Raw genomic sequence first — 19,800 nt, 5'->3', positions numbered from 1 at the left:
GTTGATTTGCACCTGAAGAGTGCAACCTCTGTCTACTGTTACTCCAAGGAGTTTGAGAGTGGGTTGTAGGGGATATTTGGTGGTTTTTATTTCTAGCTCAGTTATAGAAGGGGTTTTGTCCTTTTCAAGCAGTAGAAATTTAGTTTTATCTGGGTTGAGCTTCAGTTTATGTTCTGTCATCCATTTTTCCACTGCTTCTAGAGTTTTTTCCAGGGTGCCTGATTTGGTGGGGTCTTGTGTGTCAAAGGGGAGGAGTATGGTGATATCGTCTGCATAGCTGAATGAAGTTACTTTGAGTTTGTCTAACAGGGTACCGAGGGAGGAAATGTAAAGATTGAAGAGCATGGGTGACAGTGGGGAACCTTGGGGTACTCCGCAGGGGTTGGTCCAAGGCTCCGATATAAGATCCTTTGTTTTTACTCTGTATGTTCTTGTTTTAAGGAATCCTTGAAACCAGTTGTATACTTCGCCTGAGATCCCTATTGCTTCTAATATCTGAAGAAGTATGGTGTGGTCAACCAGGTCGAATGCGGCAGAGAGGTCGAGTTGAATTATCAGCATCCTTCTTCCTTTGCAGATAAAGACCATATGACCTATCCAATTTGCCCATCCTTACCATCTACTTCCTGCTCCCTTAGAGATCCGATGTACTTGTCCCAAGCTTTCTTGAGTTAAGGAGAAGCTTCTGCCCAGTTAACTCGCAGTCACTGGGGATAATGTGAACATTCAGCACCACTTATCTGGCTAGTGCCAGGACCAACAGGGGATAAAATCTGAGTGGAGCTGGGAGTTACCTGGTTAGTGACAATATATAGTCAATTAATTAGGTAACTATCTAGATAAAATTAGGACAGCAAAAAGGTTCTCCTAACCTTATGCAGGTGGTTTTCTGCATAGGCACCTGGTAAAAGAGACTTGGGGAGGCTAAGTATCCCTAGCTGCAGGCACAACCAGCCTCCACAAGCTAAAATTTGGTGGTAGCACAGCAACTACCAACCACCAATTGTCAACTTAGGAAACCTGAGAGGATGTTCTCTCTCTGCAATGGTTCCCCACCTCTCACCTCAGAAAAGACATGTCCTGGATTTCTGGTATCTTCCTTTTCCTTTATTGCTGCTGGTAATGATGTTGACATTGCAACGATTACAGTACGCTGCCTCAGAGTCTCAATGCTGTGCCCATTCTTCTCCTGTGGAACAGAAAGTTGCATCAGAGGAGGAGGAATGCATCACAGCATTGCAGGGAAAGCTGAGGCACCAAGGCAGCATACTCTAATCGCTGCAGTGTCACTTCCACTACTGGCAGAGATGAAGGCAAGTGAGTAGAACTGTTAAATTGGGGAGGGGGGGGAGGAAATGGGAGAATTGCTAGAATTGCATGGAAGGGAGAGGGTGAGAGACACTTGAAAGACATTGGAACCTCATGGAAGGGAAGAGGATAGGAGAGGAGAGACACTGCACCTGCAACATGGGGAGAGAGAGATTTGCAGGTGCAGCTCTGCTGGACCGGGGGTTGGAGGGGAGAAGGATGGGATGGATAGACAAAAAAGAAGAGGTGCCAGACCCAAGAGAGTTATACGTGTGGATCTGCTGAGGGAAAGGAAGGAGAGAGAAAGAAATAGAAAGGGGTAAGGGAAGAGAGGAGGAAAGATGTTTGATGGAAGAGAAGGGAAGAGCCATTGGAATCCAGGAGAGATAGAAACTGGACCATGAAGTGCTAATTGGAATTGAGAGGGACAAATACTGCTCCAGAGAAGGGGGTACAGGAGGAAAGGAAGAAAAAGGGGAGGGTCAGGGGAAGACAGAGAAGACATCCTGGACATGGAGGGAGCATTGGGACAGAGTCACAAAGGGCAATTCTGTACAGAGAGGAGGTAGGGACACAAAGGAACAATGCTGGTCATGGAAGGGGGACAGGGATACAGGCACAATGCTGATTACAGAGGGAAGATAGGGACATGGGGGAAATGCAGGACAGATCAAGGTAGGAGCAGAGTTCTCAGAGTGTAGATGCTGGACAAGATGGACCACTGGTCTGACCCAGCAGTGGCAATTATTATTTTTTTTTTTTAATTTCTTTTTTCATTATAAATTTTCAAACAAGTGTACAATAAATCACTTCATAATATACATTTCCACTTGAAATTATTACAAATTTCATACCACAAGAATTATCTCCCTCAACCCCATACATATATCTTTATAAATATCCAACACTTTAAAAAAAACCCACCCCCCACCCTCCACACATACATAATAAATGGGGTTAAATACAATTTATTTATTATAATAATCTATTTACTATAATAATCTATTAATGGCCCCCAAACATCTTTAAATTTATTAAAATATCCTTTTTTAATTGCCAATGTTTTTCCATTTCATACATATGACACACCGAACTCCACCAAAAGCAGTAATTTAACCCTCTATAATCCTTCCAATTGTATGTTATTTGTTGAATGGCAACTCCTGTTAAAATCATTAAAAGCTTGTTATTATTAGAGGATAACTGACACTTAGCCCTCATAGACACCCCAAATAAAATTGTGTCATAGGATAGGGCTACATGATTTTCCAACATACAATTTATTTGATTCCAGATCAATTTCCAAAAACAATTAATAAAAGGGCAATAAAATAATACCGTATTTTCGCGGATATAACGCGCACCTGTGTAAAACGCGCACAGGGGTATAGCGCGCAGAAATCACGATGATATGTACCAAAACTTTTCTATACCGCGCTCAGGCATATAACGCGCATGATGCCCGACGCTCCTTTCGCCCGCCCTGACTTTCCGTGCGCTGTCCCGACTCTCCGTTCACCCCCCCTGACTTCCGTGCACTGTCCCCCCTTGAAGTCCTGTCCCCCCTTGAAGGTCTGTCCCCATCCTGAAAGCCTGATGCCCCCCCCGACGTCCGATACATCCCCCCCCCCCGGCAGGACCACTCGCACCCTCACCCCGAAGGACCGCCGACTCCCCAACAATATCGGGCCAGGAGGGAGCCCAAACCCTCCTGGCCACGGCGACCCCCTAACCCCACCCCGCACTACATTACGGGCAGGAGGGATCCCAGGCCCTCCTGCCCTCGACGCAAACCCCCCTCCCCCCCCAACGACCGCCCCCCCCCAAGAACCTCCGCCCGTCCCCCAGCCGACCCGCGACCCCCCTGGCCGACCCCCACGACCCCCCCACCCCCCTTCCCCGTACCTTTGGAAGTTGGCCGGACAGACGGGAGCCAAACCCGCCTGTCCGGCAGGCAGCCAACGAAGGAATGAGGCCGGATTGGCCCATCCGTCCTAAAGCTCCGCCTACTGGTGGGGCCTAAGGCGCGTGGGCCAATCAGAATAGGCCCTGGAGCCTTAGGTCCCACCTGGGGGCGCGGCCTGAGGCACATGGGCCAAACCCGACCATGTGTCTCAGGCCGCGCCCCCAGGTGGGACCTAAGGCTCCAGGGCCTATTCTGATTGGCCCACGCGCCTTAGGCCCCACCAGTAGGCGGAGCTTTAGGACGGATGGGCCAATCCGGCCTCATTCCTTCGTTGGCTGCCTGCCGGACAGGCGGGTTTGGCTCCCGTCTGTCCGGCCAACTTCCAAAGGTACGGGGAAGGGGGGTGGGGGGGTCGTGGGGGTCGGCCAGGGGGGTCGCGGGTCGGCTGGGGGGGCGGTCGGAGGTTCTTGGGGGGGGGCGGTCGTTGGAGGGAGGGGGGTTTGCGTCGAGGGCAGGAGGGCCTGGGATCCCTCCTGCCCGTAATGTAGTGCGGGGTGGGGGTAGGGGGTCGCCGTGGCCAGGAGGGTTTGGGCTCCCTCCTGGCCCGATATTGTCGGGAAGTCGGCGGTCCTTCGGGGGGGGGGGATGTATCGGACGTCGGGGAGAAGGCCGGGCAAGAGGGCTTGGGCTCCCTCTTGCTCCGATCGTGGATGCGGGTGCGGGTGGGAGCGCGTGCGAGCGGTCGTTCGGGGTGGGGGTGCGAGCGGTCCTGCTGGGGGGGTGAATCGGGCGTCGGGCGGGGTGGGAACTATGTTTAAAAACTTTTCTATACCGCGCTCAGGCATATAACGCGCGAGGGGTATGCGCGGTAGGTAAAATCGCGTATAACGCGCGCGTTATATCCGCGAAAATACGGTAAATGATCTAGAGTTCCAGGCTCGAGATGACAATGCCAGCATCTATTAGACTTAGAGCAATCCAATTTTTGTAAACGAACAGGGGTCCAGAGAGCTCTATGTAACAGGAAAAACCATGTCTGCCTCATAGACGCTGACCTTGTACATCTCATCCTCCAAGACCAAATATGTGGCCATTGAGATGCGTTAATTTGACACTTAATCTCAATGCTCCAAATATCCCTAAGTACAGTTTTTGGTTTTTTATTTAAATAGCCAGATAATGTTTTGTATCACTTTGCGGCCTGGTGACCCAGAAAGTCTGCCTGAAAGCATAAGAATTCTAGAGTAAAATGCGTATTTAAGGATTTCCATTCAGGGAACCCTGCCTGAATGGCCTGCTTCAATTGCAACCATTTATAACTTTGTTTTTTATTTAGACCAAATTTATGTTGCAATTGTGAAAACTCCAGCAGTTTACCGTCAGAAATAACATCTTTTAAAGTACGTATTCCTGCCTCAATCCAATCCTTCCAGACAATCATAAAACCGCCTATTCGTATCTTAGAGTTTAGCCATATGTTTTGACAAACAGATTTTTGAATAGCAAGAGGAGTTAAACTGTTAACATATTTTAATGTTGTCCATGTGTCCATTATTATCCTGTTGCTTTTCCTTATTCTAGGCATTTTAATGCTAAGCAGATGACGAAGCCTAATAGGAGACATGAGCTGCCATTCCAGCCATATCCAATCTGGAAGCTTCTCCATGAGTTCTGGGAGGACCCAATACATACCTTGGCGCAGAATATAGGATTGATGAAACCTATAAAAATTTGGAAAATTTACCCCTCCCTCCTCAATTGGTTTTTGTAAAGTCACTAAAGCAATTCTTACAGCTTTACCCAGCCAAATAAATTTACTAAGAATATTATTTAATTTTTTATAAAAAGACCCCTGAAAAAAACCTGGTATCATTCCCATTTCATAACAAACCACAGGCAAAATCATCATTTTGACAGTTTGGACTCTTCCCCACCAAGATAACTGCAAAGGATTCCATTGCTCACATAACTCTGTTACTTTTTGCAATAAACTTTTTTCATTCATTATAATTGTCTCATCAAGTGTGTTTTTTTTTATCCATATACCTAAGTATTTTATTCCTTCTTCTTTCCAAATAAAAGGTAATGAGTCAAATAATCCTTTTGTGCAATGCACATTCAAAGGAAGAACTTCTGATTTAATCCAATTTATTTTATAACCTGAAAACTTTCCAAATTTTTCAATCAAAACCAATAAACTTGGAATGGTTGTTTCAGGATTTCTCAAATGAAGTAATATATCATCCGCAAATGCAGATACTTTATATTCTTTATCCTTATGCGGTATACCCTGTATCTCCTTTTCCTGTTGAATAGCTAATAATAAGGGTTCAAGCACTATATCAAAAAGCAAAGGAGATAGAGGACAACCCTGTCTAACTCCCCTCTGCAACTTAAAACAATCAGAAAAATTATTATTAATATATAACCTAGCAACAAGAGAGCTATACAGAGTTTTAATCATTTGTATAAATCCCGAACCAATACCAAACCATTCCATGGCTTGACACATAAATGTCCATTCCACACCATCAAAAGCTTTCTCTGCATCTAGGGACACAGAAAAAGCCGGATCTCCAATTTCCTTTGTTAAGTATAACATTTGCAAAGCCAGTCTTAGATGAGTGTCTTTGAGCAACGAACCCTGTTTGGTGCATACCAATTATATAAGGAAGAGCTTTTGCCAAACGCAGGGCCAAAAGTTTGGCTAATAATTTACCATCTACATTTATCAAAGAAATAGGCCTGTAATTTGAAACCAACATGGGATCTTTATTTGGCTTTGGCAAAACAATGGTCAATGACTCTGCCATAGTGCCTGATATGCAACCTTTCTTAAGTTGATTCTGATATAAATTTAACAAATGAGGTAAAAGGGTATTTTGAAATGCTTTATAAAACTCCACCGAAAAACCATCACCACCTGGAGCGGTCCCTACTCTAAGAGACTTCAATGCTGTTTGTAATTCATTTAGCGATATTGGATCTTCCAAACTCCTTTTTATATGATCAGGAACCTTCGGACCTTCAATCAAACTTAAAAACTCCACCCCATCCTTTTCTTTATCATCATAAGACTCAGAAGAATACAGGTTTTTATAATATGTTAAAAACTGTTTTAAAATAGATCCAATTTGAGAGTGAATCACTCCTTTATCATCTTTAATTGCATTCATTTTCATCTTTCTTTTTTCACTTTAAGATAATTAGCCAATAATCTTCCCGCCTTATTTGCACTTCCATAATACAAAGCTTGCTGACAAAGAATATTTTTCCTAGCCAAATTAGAAGAAATCTCATTATATTTATACTTAACTTTTAACAAAGCTTGTAATGTAGAATTCTCCCATTTTTTAATCAACTTTGACTCCAAAAATTTTATTTCTCTTTCTATCTCAATGAATTGTTTTATTAATTGTTTTTTTAGAATAAGCTGAGAATGATATAATCTGACCTCTCATTGTTGCCTTAAAAGCATCCCATAATATTTCTTTAGATACATCCTCTGTATTATTAATTTGAAAATATTCATCAATTTTTGATTGAAATTCTTCACAAAATTTTGTATTTGCAAGCAATGCATTATTAAATCTCCATACGGGTCTACCATTATCTTGGTCAATCAAATTTAAATTAATCCACACACCCCCATGATCCGATATAATTATTGGATCTATAGAGGCATGAGTTACATCTTGTACTAAACCATCAGAAATAAAAATATAATCAATTCTAGAAAAAGATTTATGAACATGCGAATAAAATGAAAATTCTCGATCATTAAAATGAAGAATGCGCCAAATATCCTTTAAATTACAAGAATTTACAAAATTATCCAATCCTAATGATTTCAAAATTTTACTAGGTTTTTTATCCAATAAAGGGTCCATAACAGCATTAAAATTTCCTGCCACTATCAATTTATTAGCGGCCAGTGGTAATACTATTGGTTGTAGAGCTTTAAAATATTCAATTTGATTTGAATTAGGAACGTACACATTAAAAAGCGCCAACATATGATTGCCCATACTCATGTTCACATACACCCATCTTCCTAATGGATCTGCAGACCCCATATTAAATCCTGCAGAACACTTCTTATTAATCAAAATTGCTACCCCACCTTTCTTACCCACCGCAGGAGCAAAAAAACAATCTTTCACCCAATTACCAATTAATTTCTTTGATTCATCTCCATTAAGGTGAGTCTCCTGTATGAAATAAACATCCGCATTTTTCTGTTTCAAATAAAGTAATGTTTTTTTCCTTTTTATCGGATGATTAAGGCCATTTATGTTTATAGAATAAATCTTAAAATCCATTACATAAAATAATTTTTATTACACACATATTTCCACCCAGTAATTATTAAATACTTTCCCCCCATTCTGAAATTCCAAATTAATCCTCCCCCCATCCCAATAACCCTCACCCTATCCCCCCACCCCACCCCACCCCTCCCTCCCAATACATCATTGCCAACTTCAAAACGTTCATTGGATCAAGTAAACGAAGAACCTCCCCAAGGCTAAACTCATTTTAATTCACATAAATACATTAATCCCTTTAATAATCTCATGCAAGTCATTTAATCCCCATATTCAATATATCTCAGTTCCCCTTCAATATTTTAATTTCCTTATAATAATATCATAAAAGACAATTCCCCCTCCTTTATAATATTCATTTCCCCATTCATACATATCTTCATCCATTCTTTCATGTAAAATCTAAACAATAAATAATAGATTATACTTATACCAGAATTTTCTATACTTTCCCATCTTAAATTTTGTATAATGTGACAGGGAAGCTCCTGTCACAGTGAAAACTACTGCTAAAACTCCCCAGAATGCAGCACAGGGCTCTGTAAAACCTGGCATGGAGCCAGGACAGCTGGCTCAGCCAAAAGAATGCAAGCCCAGGCAGGTCCCAGCACAGCGGAAGAGCCAATTAGGGAGGGCTCTGAAAACCACTAATTTCCCCTATCACTCCTTTCCCCAAGTCAGGGAGAAACCTGAGACCAATTTAGAGAGGGGTGGAGTCCGACCCGGGAGTTTGCCTTATAGGCAAAGTCAGTTTGCAGAGGGGGAGAAGAGAGAGAAGGAGGACACAGCTGACTCTGATGAGAGAGGCCAAATCACTCAAGGAGTTTCCAGGTCACAGAGGGTGCCTAAGCCCCAGCATGAGCGTATGGCAGGAAGCCAGCACCTAAGGAAATGTGGTACAGCACTTGGGAGGTACAGTGACTGGCAACTTAAACCCCAGAGAGAAGGGCTGGGAAATTATCCCCAGGGAAAGGCTGCAGGTATTTTGGCAGACTTGCAGAGAGGGGGATGGGAAGCACAGCCTGGGAGAAATGAGGAAATGTTAAGCCAGAGTTCCCATGAGGGTGAATGGGAAATGTGCAGTGTCCTGAGTGATAATATAAGTGAAGAGGACATGGACCTGGGGGAATACGGTATGTGAAAGTCCTCAGCTAATCTCAAGAAGAACGTTCTCCCATTGTTTATTTGTTTCACCCGGAAGCCAGAGCAGTGCTGGCAAAGCTAATTAGGTGATAAAAACGTGTCAAGAAGATAAAGGGAGCTGAGAGGGGAAAGGCTTGAAACAAGCCGTGCTCAGCTATAAAAGCCAGAAGGTGTTAAGGTCCAGAGAGATCAATAAATCCCAGAGGGGATACGAGCCAAGGAAGGCAGGGAACTGATATAATATTTTGGATGTTATAGTATTTTTCCTTTTGATAAGGAGGGGCAATCCAGCTCCTCAGTAAAACACCTGAGACTCACCTGGACTGTAATATAATAGTGTGCAGGATGCACCCAAAGGACTTTAACCAACCAAGGTGAATGTTTTCTTTTTGCTTCTGTTTTCTTTTCTCTTTACTTTGGGACACTAATAAACCTGGTACTGTTTTTCAAGGAATCCGGTATCCGGGTCTTCCTTTCACCACCATATAAAAGGCGTACTAAAATTCTTACTTGTGGTCCGGGCCGGAGTTTCCCACCTACTCGGGGACGGGCTCGGCCACAAGAAACATCAATTCAAAAGTTATAATCTACTAAAATCACATTATACCCTCTTATATAATATAAAGCTTTATTTGCACTTCCCCTTTTTTTTTTTTTTTCTCCTTCCTTTTTCCTCTCCTCTTTTCTTTTCCCTTCCTTCCTTAAACTCTTCTTTTTATGAAACTTCAGGCTCATACCACCATGGAAGAATCAAATTTTATTATACTTTTAAACAATTTTACTAATAATGGTATATTTTAACCTAAAAGTTAATTATACTTCTTATAACAATATATATAAGAACTCAATTAAACCACATGCCTCTCTTTTTTTTTTCCCCCTCCAAGCTTTAGAAAGTGATCATCCATTCATTTAATTATCAAGATTTATCCTGCATAAATTCACTTTCCTATTTCTATACCTCCTTTTTTTTTTTTTTTTTTTTTAAATAAGAAAGGGCAAAGTAACATCCTAAGGCCACTTGATAACCTCCCACAACATCCAATTTTCTTCCATATTCTCAGCATTATACTTCATGACAAATATTCCATTCCATTTTGCCATATCCAATCTTAAAATCTTTAATCATATGATATATTATTCAATAAAGCATCCCAACACACAGTACATAGTCTCCTTTCCATTTTAGTCTTTTCATTCCTATACACTGTTGTAAACCATCTCTGGCGATTTTCTCCAAGTTCCTCTGGATCTAAGATATAGGATATACAGCAAATCCTTTTCCTCTTCATGTGCAGCACTGACCTTTTAACTCAATAAAGGCCAGATTAATCTTAATATATCCTAGGGAGGCTCAAGCCATAACTCACAAGCGATCCTCAACCTACTTAATGCTGCACACCATGTCTATAAAGTTCTGTCCATTACACATATAAACACATCCTTTGCTTTTTGTTTATTTGTTTGTCAAAAGTATATGCTACAGCCTTTTCTAAGAGATAGTTATTGTTCCCTCTTATTAACTGTCCAGTACATCACTGCATCCTTTAGTTGTTATGAATGAGCACATGCCATTCTTAGAATGTTCAGCCACTTTCAAATTTCTATATTCATTCCATATTCAGGAAACATCCATCCTTCCAAACTCAAAGCTTCAGGATAAGAAAATATTTCTTTAAAATATCCATTCAAACAAATAACTAAAACCATTCATACTAATATAGGAAGATCATATGCCAAATCCTTGTTTAAGAATCCATAGGCAGATCATACTGACTCAAAAATTCCTTTAGCTTAACTGCCTCATCAAAATTATGAGTTTTATTTTCAAACGTCACTCTCATTGTTGCCGGATACATCAGCCCATATCTTGCCCCTAATGATCTTAATTGAGGGCGCATATCCAAGAGCTGCTTCCTTTTGCATGCAGTGGCTTTTGCAAAATCCGATACTTATAAAGATTTTTGAATCCTGGCATTTCAAATCCTTATTTTCTTTAGCCAGTTTTATGATTTCTACCACCTGCTGGTATCTAAGCAGCTTGAAGATCAGCGGCCGGGGGCCCTTTTGACTAGGTAACCTTTTTGATGGAATTCGGTGCGCCCTTTCAATTTCCAACGGATAAGGAGTTTTCAATGGCAAAATTTTTGGCAGAAAGTTCAGCAAAAACGCTATAGGGTCACTTTTTTCTACACCTTCTGGTACCCCAATCAAACGTAAATTATTCCTTCTTTCTCTATTAGATACATCTTCAAGATCTTTTCTTAATATTTCAATTTCCTTGTGATCTTTTTTACATATGAGAATCTCTGCCTCCATTTTCTCAGCACGCTTCTCTAACTGCTCTATTTTGAAATCAGCTGCCTGCATTCTCTTTGTTAGGATTTCCACTTCTTCCTTAAGGTCTTTAATGTTTTTAGCACTTTCTAACACAATTTCTTTAATAGCTTGTAATTCTTTCATCAAATCCCTGTTTTCAATGTCCTCTGCCGGCAAGGGGACCGTTGACGGGGATACCGACTCCAGCTTTGAGCGTTTTACACTTCCCGCTTCTCCTCCCGCCGCCGAACTGTTCTTACTATGTTTGCCCGAAGCCATAACTAATCCGAAATCACTTTTACAACCCGACTTACACCACTTTACAACCTTTTTTTTTTCCAATAATAGCCTTTCTTCATGGAGCCTCACATTCACCCGTCCATCTTAGAATGCTGCGAAGCCACGCCCCAGCAGCGGCAATTCTTATATTCTTATAGGGCAGGGTAGGAACGCTGAAAACTTGAGTCGATGGCACCTAACAACAACAGGTACACTGAGAAGGCAGATGCTGAATATGAAGAAAGGGACAGGAACACAGAGGTGATATACTAGACAAGATGGATAGGGATGCAGAGGAAAAGTGAAATGTCAAATGGGCAGGAGACCCTGCAAAAGACAGGAAAAACAGAGAAAAACAGAAGGATACCATGGGACTAAAGTAAATACAAAAATACAGTGCTCAGATAAGGGTAGAAAAAAGTATTTTATTTTGAATTTATTAATTGAAATATGTTAGCTTTTGGAAAATGGGATAAAACAGGGGAAACAAAACCACAAACTCAGATGCATAAAATAAAGAGTGGAATTGTCCTAAGACTGATGACCATAAGAACATAAGAATTGCCGCTGCTGGGTCAGACCAGCGGTCCATCATATTCAGCAGTCCGCTTACGCGGCGGCCCTCTGTTCAAAGACCAGTGCCCTAACTGAGACTAGCCCTACCAGTGCACGTTCTTGTTCAGCAGGAACTTGTCTAACTTTGTCTTGAATCCCTGGAGGGTGTTTTCCCCTATGACAGACTCCGGAAGAGCGTTCCAGTTTTCCACCACTCTCTGGGTGAAGAAAAACTTATGTTCATATGGAATCTCTCATTTCAATTTTAGAGAGTACCTTCTCGTTCCCCCTACCCTGGAGAGGGTGAACAACCTGTCCTTGTCTACTAAGTCTATCCCCTTCAGTACCTTGAATGTTTCGATCATGTCCCCTCTCAATCTCCTCTGTTTGAGGGAGAAGAGGCCCAATTTCTCTAATCTTTCTCTGTACGGCAGCTTCTCCAACCCCTTAACCAGCTTGGTCGCTCTTCTCTGGACCCTTTCGAGAAGTACCATGTCCTTCTTCATGTATGGCGACCTTCTTCATGTATGGCGACACACCTTGGCCTAGTACAGCAGCATGATAACCTTCTCTGATCTGTTCGTGATCCCCTTCTTTATCATTCCTAGCATTCTGTTCGCCCTTTTCGCCGCCGCAACACATTGCGCAGATGGCTTCATCAACTTGTTGATCAGAACTCTCAAGTCCCTTTCCTGGGAGATCTCTCCAAGTACTGCCCCGGACATCCTGTATTCGTGCATGAGATTTTTGTTATCGACAAGCATCACTTTACACTTATCCATGTTGAATCTCATCTGCCATGTTGATGCCCATTCCTCGAGCCTGATTATGTCACGTTGCAGATCTTCGCAATCCCCCTGCGTCTTCACTACTCTGAATAACTTCGTATTGTCCGCAAATTTAATCACCTCGCTCATTGTACCTATGAACAGATCATTTATAAAGATGTTGAAGAGCACAGGTTCAAGCACTGAGCCCTGTGGCACCTCACTGATGACGCTCTTCCAGTCCGAGTATTGTCCATTTACTCCCACTCTCTGTTTCCTATGCTCCAGCCAGTTTTTAATCCATGTGAGTATTTCACCTTTGATTCCATGGCTCAGAATTTTGCAAAGTGGTCGTTCATGCGGAATCTTGTCGAACGCCTTCTGAAAGTCCAGATATACAATGTCGACCGGTTTGCCCTTGTCTATCCTTGTCCTTTTACTCATCCAATGTTCAAATTATTTTATTCATCCAATAGCTCAATGACTTGACATGTACATGTTGCAGCCATACAGGCCTGCTTAAGGAGTCTCTTGAAAATCTACTAAGTTATAACGAAAAGTGTCTTGAATAAATATATAGGCTCGCAGTCTAATGCTACGGCGCCATGATAAAATATTCTGCCACAGTGCTCAGAGCCAAAAAAGTCCCGAGAAAGAACTAGATGGTGTGTTGGTGTTGTAATGCCAAATGTTGTTACAGTGCTACCTTTTCAGACATATGGTTATTAGTTTAGCTTATTTAATTTACATTACATTACATTAGTGATTTCTATTCTGCCATTACCTTGCGGTTCAAGGTGGATTACATAAGAATTATTATGATATTAAGAAGAGCTTTAGGAATAGTCTGAACATTTTCTAATTTGCTAAGGAGTAGATAGTGTTTCAGGCGAAGTTTGGGACATGTCTGGTTGTGTTTTATTGATTTTACGTATTTTTTGAAGAGTAGGGTTTTTGTTTCTTTTTTGAAGGTTTTGTAGTCTGTGGTCGAGATCAGCAGATTGGTGATTTGTCTGTCCAGTTTTGCTGCTCTGGTTGCTAGTAGGTTGTCATACATTTTTCTTCGTTTGACATTTTTGGTTGGCGGATGTGTGAATAGTGTGTGGGTTCTCCTGCGTCTGGTTAAGGTGGATTGAATTAGTTGATTGTTCTAGTAGGTTGGGTTGTCTCCGTTTATAGCTTTAAATAGTAGGCAGTGGAATTTGAAGTGTACTCTGGCTTATATTGGGAGCTAGTATGATTAATGTACTTGCTAGACCGCCTTTCTAAAATAAGTCAAAGTGGTTTACAGTCTAACTCAAGGAAAATAGAAAAGAACATCAATAATTTAATAGGAATGATCAAACACACCAAAGAGGGAGAAAAGAAAGTATTGAAGAGTTTTAAAAAGTATTAAAAAGCGGCTCAAAAACACCATGTTAGTGCTGTTTTGGTATGCAGGGCAGGATTAATCCTTTGATGAACCCTCACGCATACAAGTATGCTGGGCCCCGCCCTGCCCTACCCTGTCGCCCCCACCTGGACCCCCTGGCCCCATCCTCCGCCCTTTCCTGCCCCTGTCGATAAACACCAAAGAATAGAAGCTCTGATTATAGCTTACCTGCTTCTTTAATAAGAATTTCTCTCTTTTTTGTGCCAATTTCATTGCTTGCCTGAACCAAAAGAGGCATGAAATCCTCTTTTGATTTTGGGGTGAACTAAAAGAAAAAAAAAAAAACACAGAAAACTTACCAGATTAAAAAACAAATCTCAGCACAAAGGGTATGTTTCATAACAACCGTTTACTTATTGAATCACCCTAAGAATTATCCATAGAAACACTGAAAAATAATGGCAGATAAAGACCATATGGCCTATCTAGTCTGCCTATCAATGTCATAAGAACATAAGAATAGCCTTCTGGGTCTAGCCCAGTAGTCCATCCTCACAGTGGCCAATCCAGATCACTAGTACCTGGCAAAATCCCATCTTCTCCCTTGTAGACCCAATGTACTTGTCCCAAGCTTTTTTTTGTCTCCACCACCTCCACTGGGAGGCTGTTCCAAGCATTCACCACTCTTTCTGTGAAAAAGCATTTTCTAAGGTTACCACATAGGGCTCCTTTTAAGCAGGCGGTAGTTTTTCGGCTAACACGCGCAATAGCGTGCGCTAAAAATGGTAGCGCACCTTAGTAAAAGGAGCCTAGTCTGTCCCTTTTCGACTTCATACTATGCCCCCTTGTTTCAGCGTTTCCTTTCAATTGAAAGTGACTCGCCTCGTGTGCATTCATTTGCTGGCACATGAGCTCTTAAAAAAACAGAAGTCCATCCTTCAGTTAGGACCTGTGGAATATTATTTTAAAGATTTTATTTTCGACTGGTGCCACCGGTAGTTCCTATCCAACCTTGCAAGATCAGAGATTGAGGAATGGGGGAGGGGAGAGCTGCAGAACAGAGGAAAAGGGGGGGGTAATATTTATGGTCCACACTGACTAAAACTATAGAAAAAATAACTCAGGGGCCCTTTTACGAAAGGGTGTTAAGCATTTAGCACATGGTTAGTGTGCACTAACAGGCTACAGCACAAATGTGTTAAGGGATTTGCCGGTAGTGACTGTTATCATGCGTTAAACCTCATGTTACTACATTTTTCTGAATTTTTTCTCTGGGGGCATGGTATAGGCAGAGAGTGATATGGAAGTGTTAAGCAAGTGGCATATTATACATAGCATGTGCTAAATGGCTATCACAGAGTGGACACAGAAGCATTTACAGCAAAACAGCTATTCTAACTTTATGCAGTGAGATAACTGGCCATTGGTCTGAGCGTTGTCTAGTGCTCAGTTAACGTCTGGGTTGGCGGTCATACTCAAGTATTCAACTCCAGGGGCCATGCATGCAATGCCATTGAATACCCAGGGTTATTTTAGCCCATGGTTGGAAGCAGTTTGCTATCTGCGTACTTCTTTGGGTTGAATATCACACAATGTATGAATAATAGCAGACTATTGAGTTCATTAAATGGCCTGATATTAGTTAGCAAAATCTTAGGTGCCCCCTATTTATGCCAACATTTTCTTGGCCTAAATACTAGCACTTAAGTCTAATTTAGGTGTCTAGACACATAACATGCCCAAGATCAGCCCACGATCCGCCCTTAACCACATCCACTTTCTGGTAGGTGCCTTAGACTAGATGCCTACCTAAAAATCATAGGTGTCTACCGAGTTAGGTGCCTACCACCTAATTAATTTTAATTTTGCCAATTATGAATTCATTATTGCTTATTAACAGTGCAATTAAGCTTTTTTTAAAAATAAATCTTTATTAATTTTCCATTCAAAAACAGTGCATTAAAGTATACATACAATCGATCAAAGAAATATTACAAAACATTTCCCCCCACCCTAATTTAAGAATAAAAACAAAGTGCATTAGTACATACATACAATTAAAATCATAAACATCACTTTCCTTTGGTCAATTAATACAACAAAATATAATAACCCCCCCTCCCCCCTTCCCCCCCCCCGGATGTGCAAATCATATAGGAAATAAGGGGAAAATCCAGCTAATCAGTGTTAATACTTAATCAGATCTCATAAATTCAATTAATAGGCTCCAATTAATTTAAAAATTTTGTTATGTCCCATTCTTTCTGAATTTTTTCGAATTTATTGCATAGACACAAGGACTCCCGCCAAAAGAAAAAATTAAGGCGGTCCCAATTTTTCCAATTAAGCTAATCTAGAAATTAAGTTAGGCACCTAGATTGGCTAGGCACACTGATCTTGGCACCTAACTTCAGGCGCCTTTTATAGAATCTAGGCCATATTGTCCAATATTCATCTGTATTTAGCTGGCCAACTAAATAGTGTTAAGCAGCTATCTCCCACTAGTCACCGGCTATGTCACGTGACATGTGTCATAGCCAGTCAACACCAATATTCATTGGCTGTCTGGCTAAGTCTAGTGGCTAGACAGACCTATCTAAATAGCAAGTCTATCTTTGACCATTATGACTTAGCCAGCCAGCCAATGAATATTGACTTGGCTGGCTATGTCTACAGCGCTTGCACTTATTTATTATTTATTTTAAAAATGTCTTCCCCGCTTAACACCTAAATGGGTAACAGTAGAAAACATACATATTCAGGGCATACTCACACATGTTATAATATATGGAACTGAAAATTCAGTCCTGGAGACCAGTTACAGCCCCAGCACTGAATTTCTGGGCTTGCTGTAAACCGCAGGAGGTAGCCGAGCTGCCTCCCGTGGTATGAATATTGTCCCCATATCTCCAGTTCTATAACCTTTCATGCACCATTTGATGCTTAGGGGCAAATTCTGTATAGGTCCTACTGGGACAGATAGGGACAAATGCTTGAATACCTGAATGTAAACCACTTAGATTATAAGTGGTATATAAATACTGAAAATAAATAAACATGTGTAGGTTATAGAATATTATCAGTTACGCACTTAACTGGCCACAGTTAGGCATTTAAATCAGCCACTGAGCTAGCATTAGATGGATAACTGTGGCCCTGCGCTATTATTCTAAACAGCAATTATATTTATAATTTTGCGCTACGTATGCTTCATCCTTGTGCCTAACTTTAGGCGACCTGTAGAGAATTATCCTCATTTTCAGCACTACAAAATAAATAGATGATGCCACTGGATATACTGTACATATAAAAGTAAATCGCCAGGGCTGGTGCTCAACTGTATACAGAGGCAGCCCGGCTGAAAATTGGGATATCCTACGATTAAAAGGATCCAGAGAGGAAGGCTGTCAAAAGAGAAATCGTTTCAGCATTTGCAAGTTTGGAGGATTTCATGTCGGAATCATTGGGATGATTGCCTGTGAGGAAAAAGTTTGCTGTTCACCCTGAATTTCAGGTATTCACAGGGGAAAAATCCAGCCAGGCTCCTTTCACAATTTGTTTGAAAAAAAAGCACGTATCTTTTCTGAAAAAGCAGAACATTCAGGAAACTTTTTGGTAATGTTTTGTAAACTAATCTATAGGAGCATTTCAGCCATGCATGTCTGTACCCTTATATACAGCCAGAAGTAAATATAAAGAAGTCCACAGTTGGGATTTGCTTTGGTTTTCTCATGGTAGTAAGAATAGATGAAGTAGGGCACACGAAACATACCGTGAAAGTGAAAGTCTGTGTGGTTTTGTCTCTGGCTGTCTCCCTTATTTGAACAGGTGCCCCATTCTGGCTCATGGAAACCGTAGCAGAGGGATTCGCTTGCACCTTGATACTGTGCTTGACAGGATGCCCAGGCCAGGTGAGCAGTGGTTCCCTGTCATCGAAAAAGATCTTCGGAACATCTGAAAAGTTTTGTGAATAGAGCAGAGTCACTTTTTTCTATCCAATTCAATGGTGATCAGATCAAAATCTGTGAATCCAAGTTACAAATGGTCCCTTATTGTTCTGATTTGAAAAGTTATATCTACTGCTTTGTTAATAATGCAGTTAATCGAGTTTCAAATATAGCTAAGGGAATATCCAAAAATGAACTGAGTTTTAAAAAGATGAAATATAAGAATTTGATTTTGTTACCTTCTGCCATATCAGGCAGGTAAAGCTTGGAATGACTTACCTTATAATTTAAGATCAATGACTAACTATATAATACTTTTGAAAGCCTTAAACTATGGGCTCCTTTTATCAAGGAGCAGTAGAGCATTTTACTGCAGGCTGGTGAGATAAATGCTCCAATGCTCATAGGAATTAAATGAGCATTAGAGTATTTACCTCACTGGCCCATGGTAAAACACTCTACCACTGCTTGATAAAAAGGAGCCCAATATTATTTTAAAGAAGTGTAGTTATAAAATAATGATTTACCGTACCTTCCCCCACCCCACCCCCATTTTATAAAACCACGATAGTGGTTTTTAGCGCAAGCCAGCACGCTGAATGCTCTGTGCTACTCCCGACGCTCATAGAGCAGCACAGAGCATTCAGCGCGCTGGCCTGCACTAAAAAACGCTATCACGATAACTGTATTTTTAAAAATTCCTTGTCTAGTCTTCCTTTTTGTGATCTACACAAAGCTGTGAAAGGTTATTGTGTAACAGAAAATATTTTTTATTTATTGCATTATACGTAGGTTAATACCAGAATTTAATTTGCAGATAAAAAGGAAATGGAACTATGGGTAGGCCAGGAGCAGAAGCAACAGGAGAAGAGGGAATAGATTAGGGATTACAGTAAATGTTCTCTGCTCTGCTCCGCTCCAGGCTCCCAATTTATCCTCCTCTTCTCTGCAGGCTGCTTGAAAGGAAAGGACTAGAGTAAAATGCCCTTGTTTCTCTGGAGACTGAGAAAAAAAGTAGTAGAATTGCATCCTAGGCCGTTCCCACACAAATTAAACCCTGGTTCATACAAACAAAAGCTAGGCTACCACAGAATGTGGATTGCTTTAAAGGCCAATTTACTAAGATTCTGATTTACTAGATTCACAAACTTGCCCGATCGGGACCGATCCGTGTCCGATCTGGGCAGGTCCGATGGATTCTTCAAACTCTAATATGCAGATGGGGGTGATTGGAGGAACGCCCCCATCTGCCGACACGGATCGTTGGTGTGCGATCCCGATGCATGTGCAGACCATCTGTAGATGGTCTATGCATACCCATCCGAGCCGCGGCTTCTTTTTTTTTAACTTTACTTTTTATACTTTTTAGCCCAGCAAGCCCGTGGTTTTAACCCGCTTTAAACCCGTGGGTTAAAACCACGGGCTTGCAGAGCAGGGAAGGACAGGAGAGATTCGGGGCGGCAGGCAGGAGAGATCCAGGGACGATCAGGCCAGGGCGGTGATTCAGGGCAGAGCAGGCAGGAAAGATGTGGGAAGAGCAGGGCGGCGATTTGGGGCAGAGCAGGCAGGAGAGATCCAGGGAAAAACATTGGGGCGGCAGGCAGGAGAGATTTGGGGCAGCAGAGAGCAGGGCTTCAATGTAGCTGGAGAGTCGGAAAGATGTTTTCGACTGGTCCCCAGCAGTCGCTTCTTGGGTTGATCGGCCAGCCCAGTCGGTTTTAAAAATGTCGTTGGTGAATCATGTCCCTGTCTACTATGCATGCTTTTCCACTCATTTGCATGCACAGATTGGAAGCGGATCGCAGGAGAGGTTAGTGAATCGGGCCGGAGGGAAATCTGGTCGCAAAGGGATTGCAAACCGATTGGTACACAATCG

At 41.7% G+C, this 19,800-nt stretch overlaps 1 protein-coding gene across 2 annotated transcripts in view; it reads right to left on the bottom strand.

Moving 5' to 3' along the window:
• The window catches only part of LOC117345554 (neural cell adhesion molecule 1-like), a 79,981-nt gene that overhangs the window by 11,721 nt on the left and 48,460 nt on the right, over positions 1-19,800 (bottom strand). For both annotated transcript variants that reach the window (XM_033914371.1, XM_033914372.1), the window contains 2 exons: positions 17,750-17,931; positions 14,206-14,302 (listed from right to left, as the gene is read on the bottom strand). In XM_033914371.1, the coding sequence (XP_033770262.1) occupies positions 14,206-14,302; positions 17,750-17,931 (279 nt within the window). The remainder of the gene's footprint in view (positions 1-14,205; positions 14,303-17,749; positions 17,932-19,800) is intronic.

This window comes from Geotrypetes seraphini, chromosome 11, assembly GCF_902459505.1.
Source record: "Geotrypetes seraphini chromosome 11, aGeoSer1.1, whole genome shotgun sequence".
NCBI classification, from domain to species: Eukaryota; Metazoa; Chordata; class Amphibia; order Gymnophiona; family Dermophiidae; genus Geotrypetes; species Geotrypetes seraphini.
The sequence above is the reverse complement of the archived record's forward strand: the minus strand, read 5'-3'. Positions and strand labels throughout refer to the sequence as shown.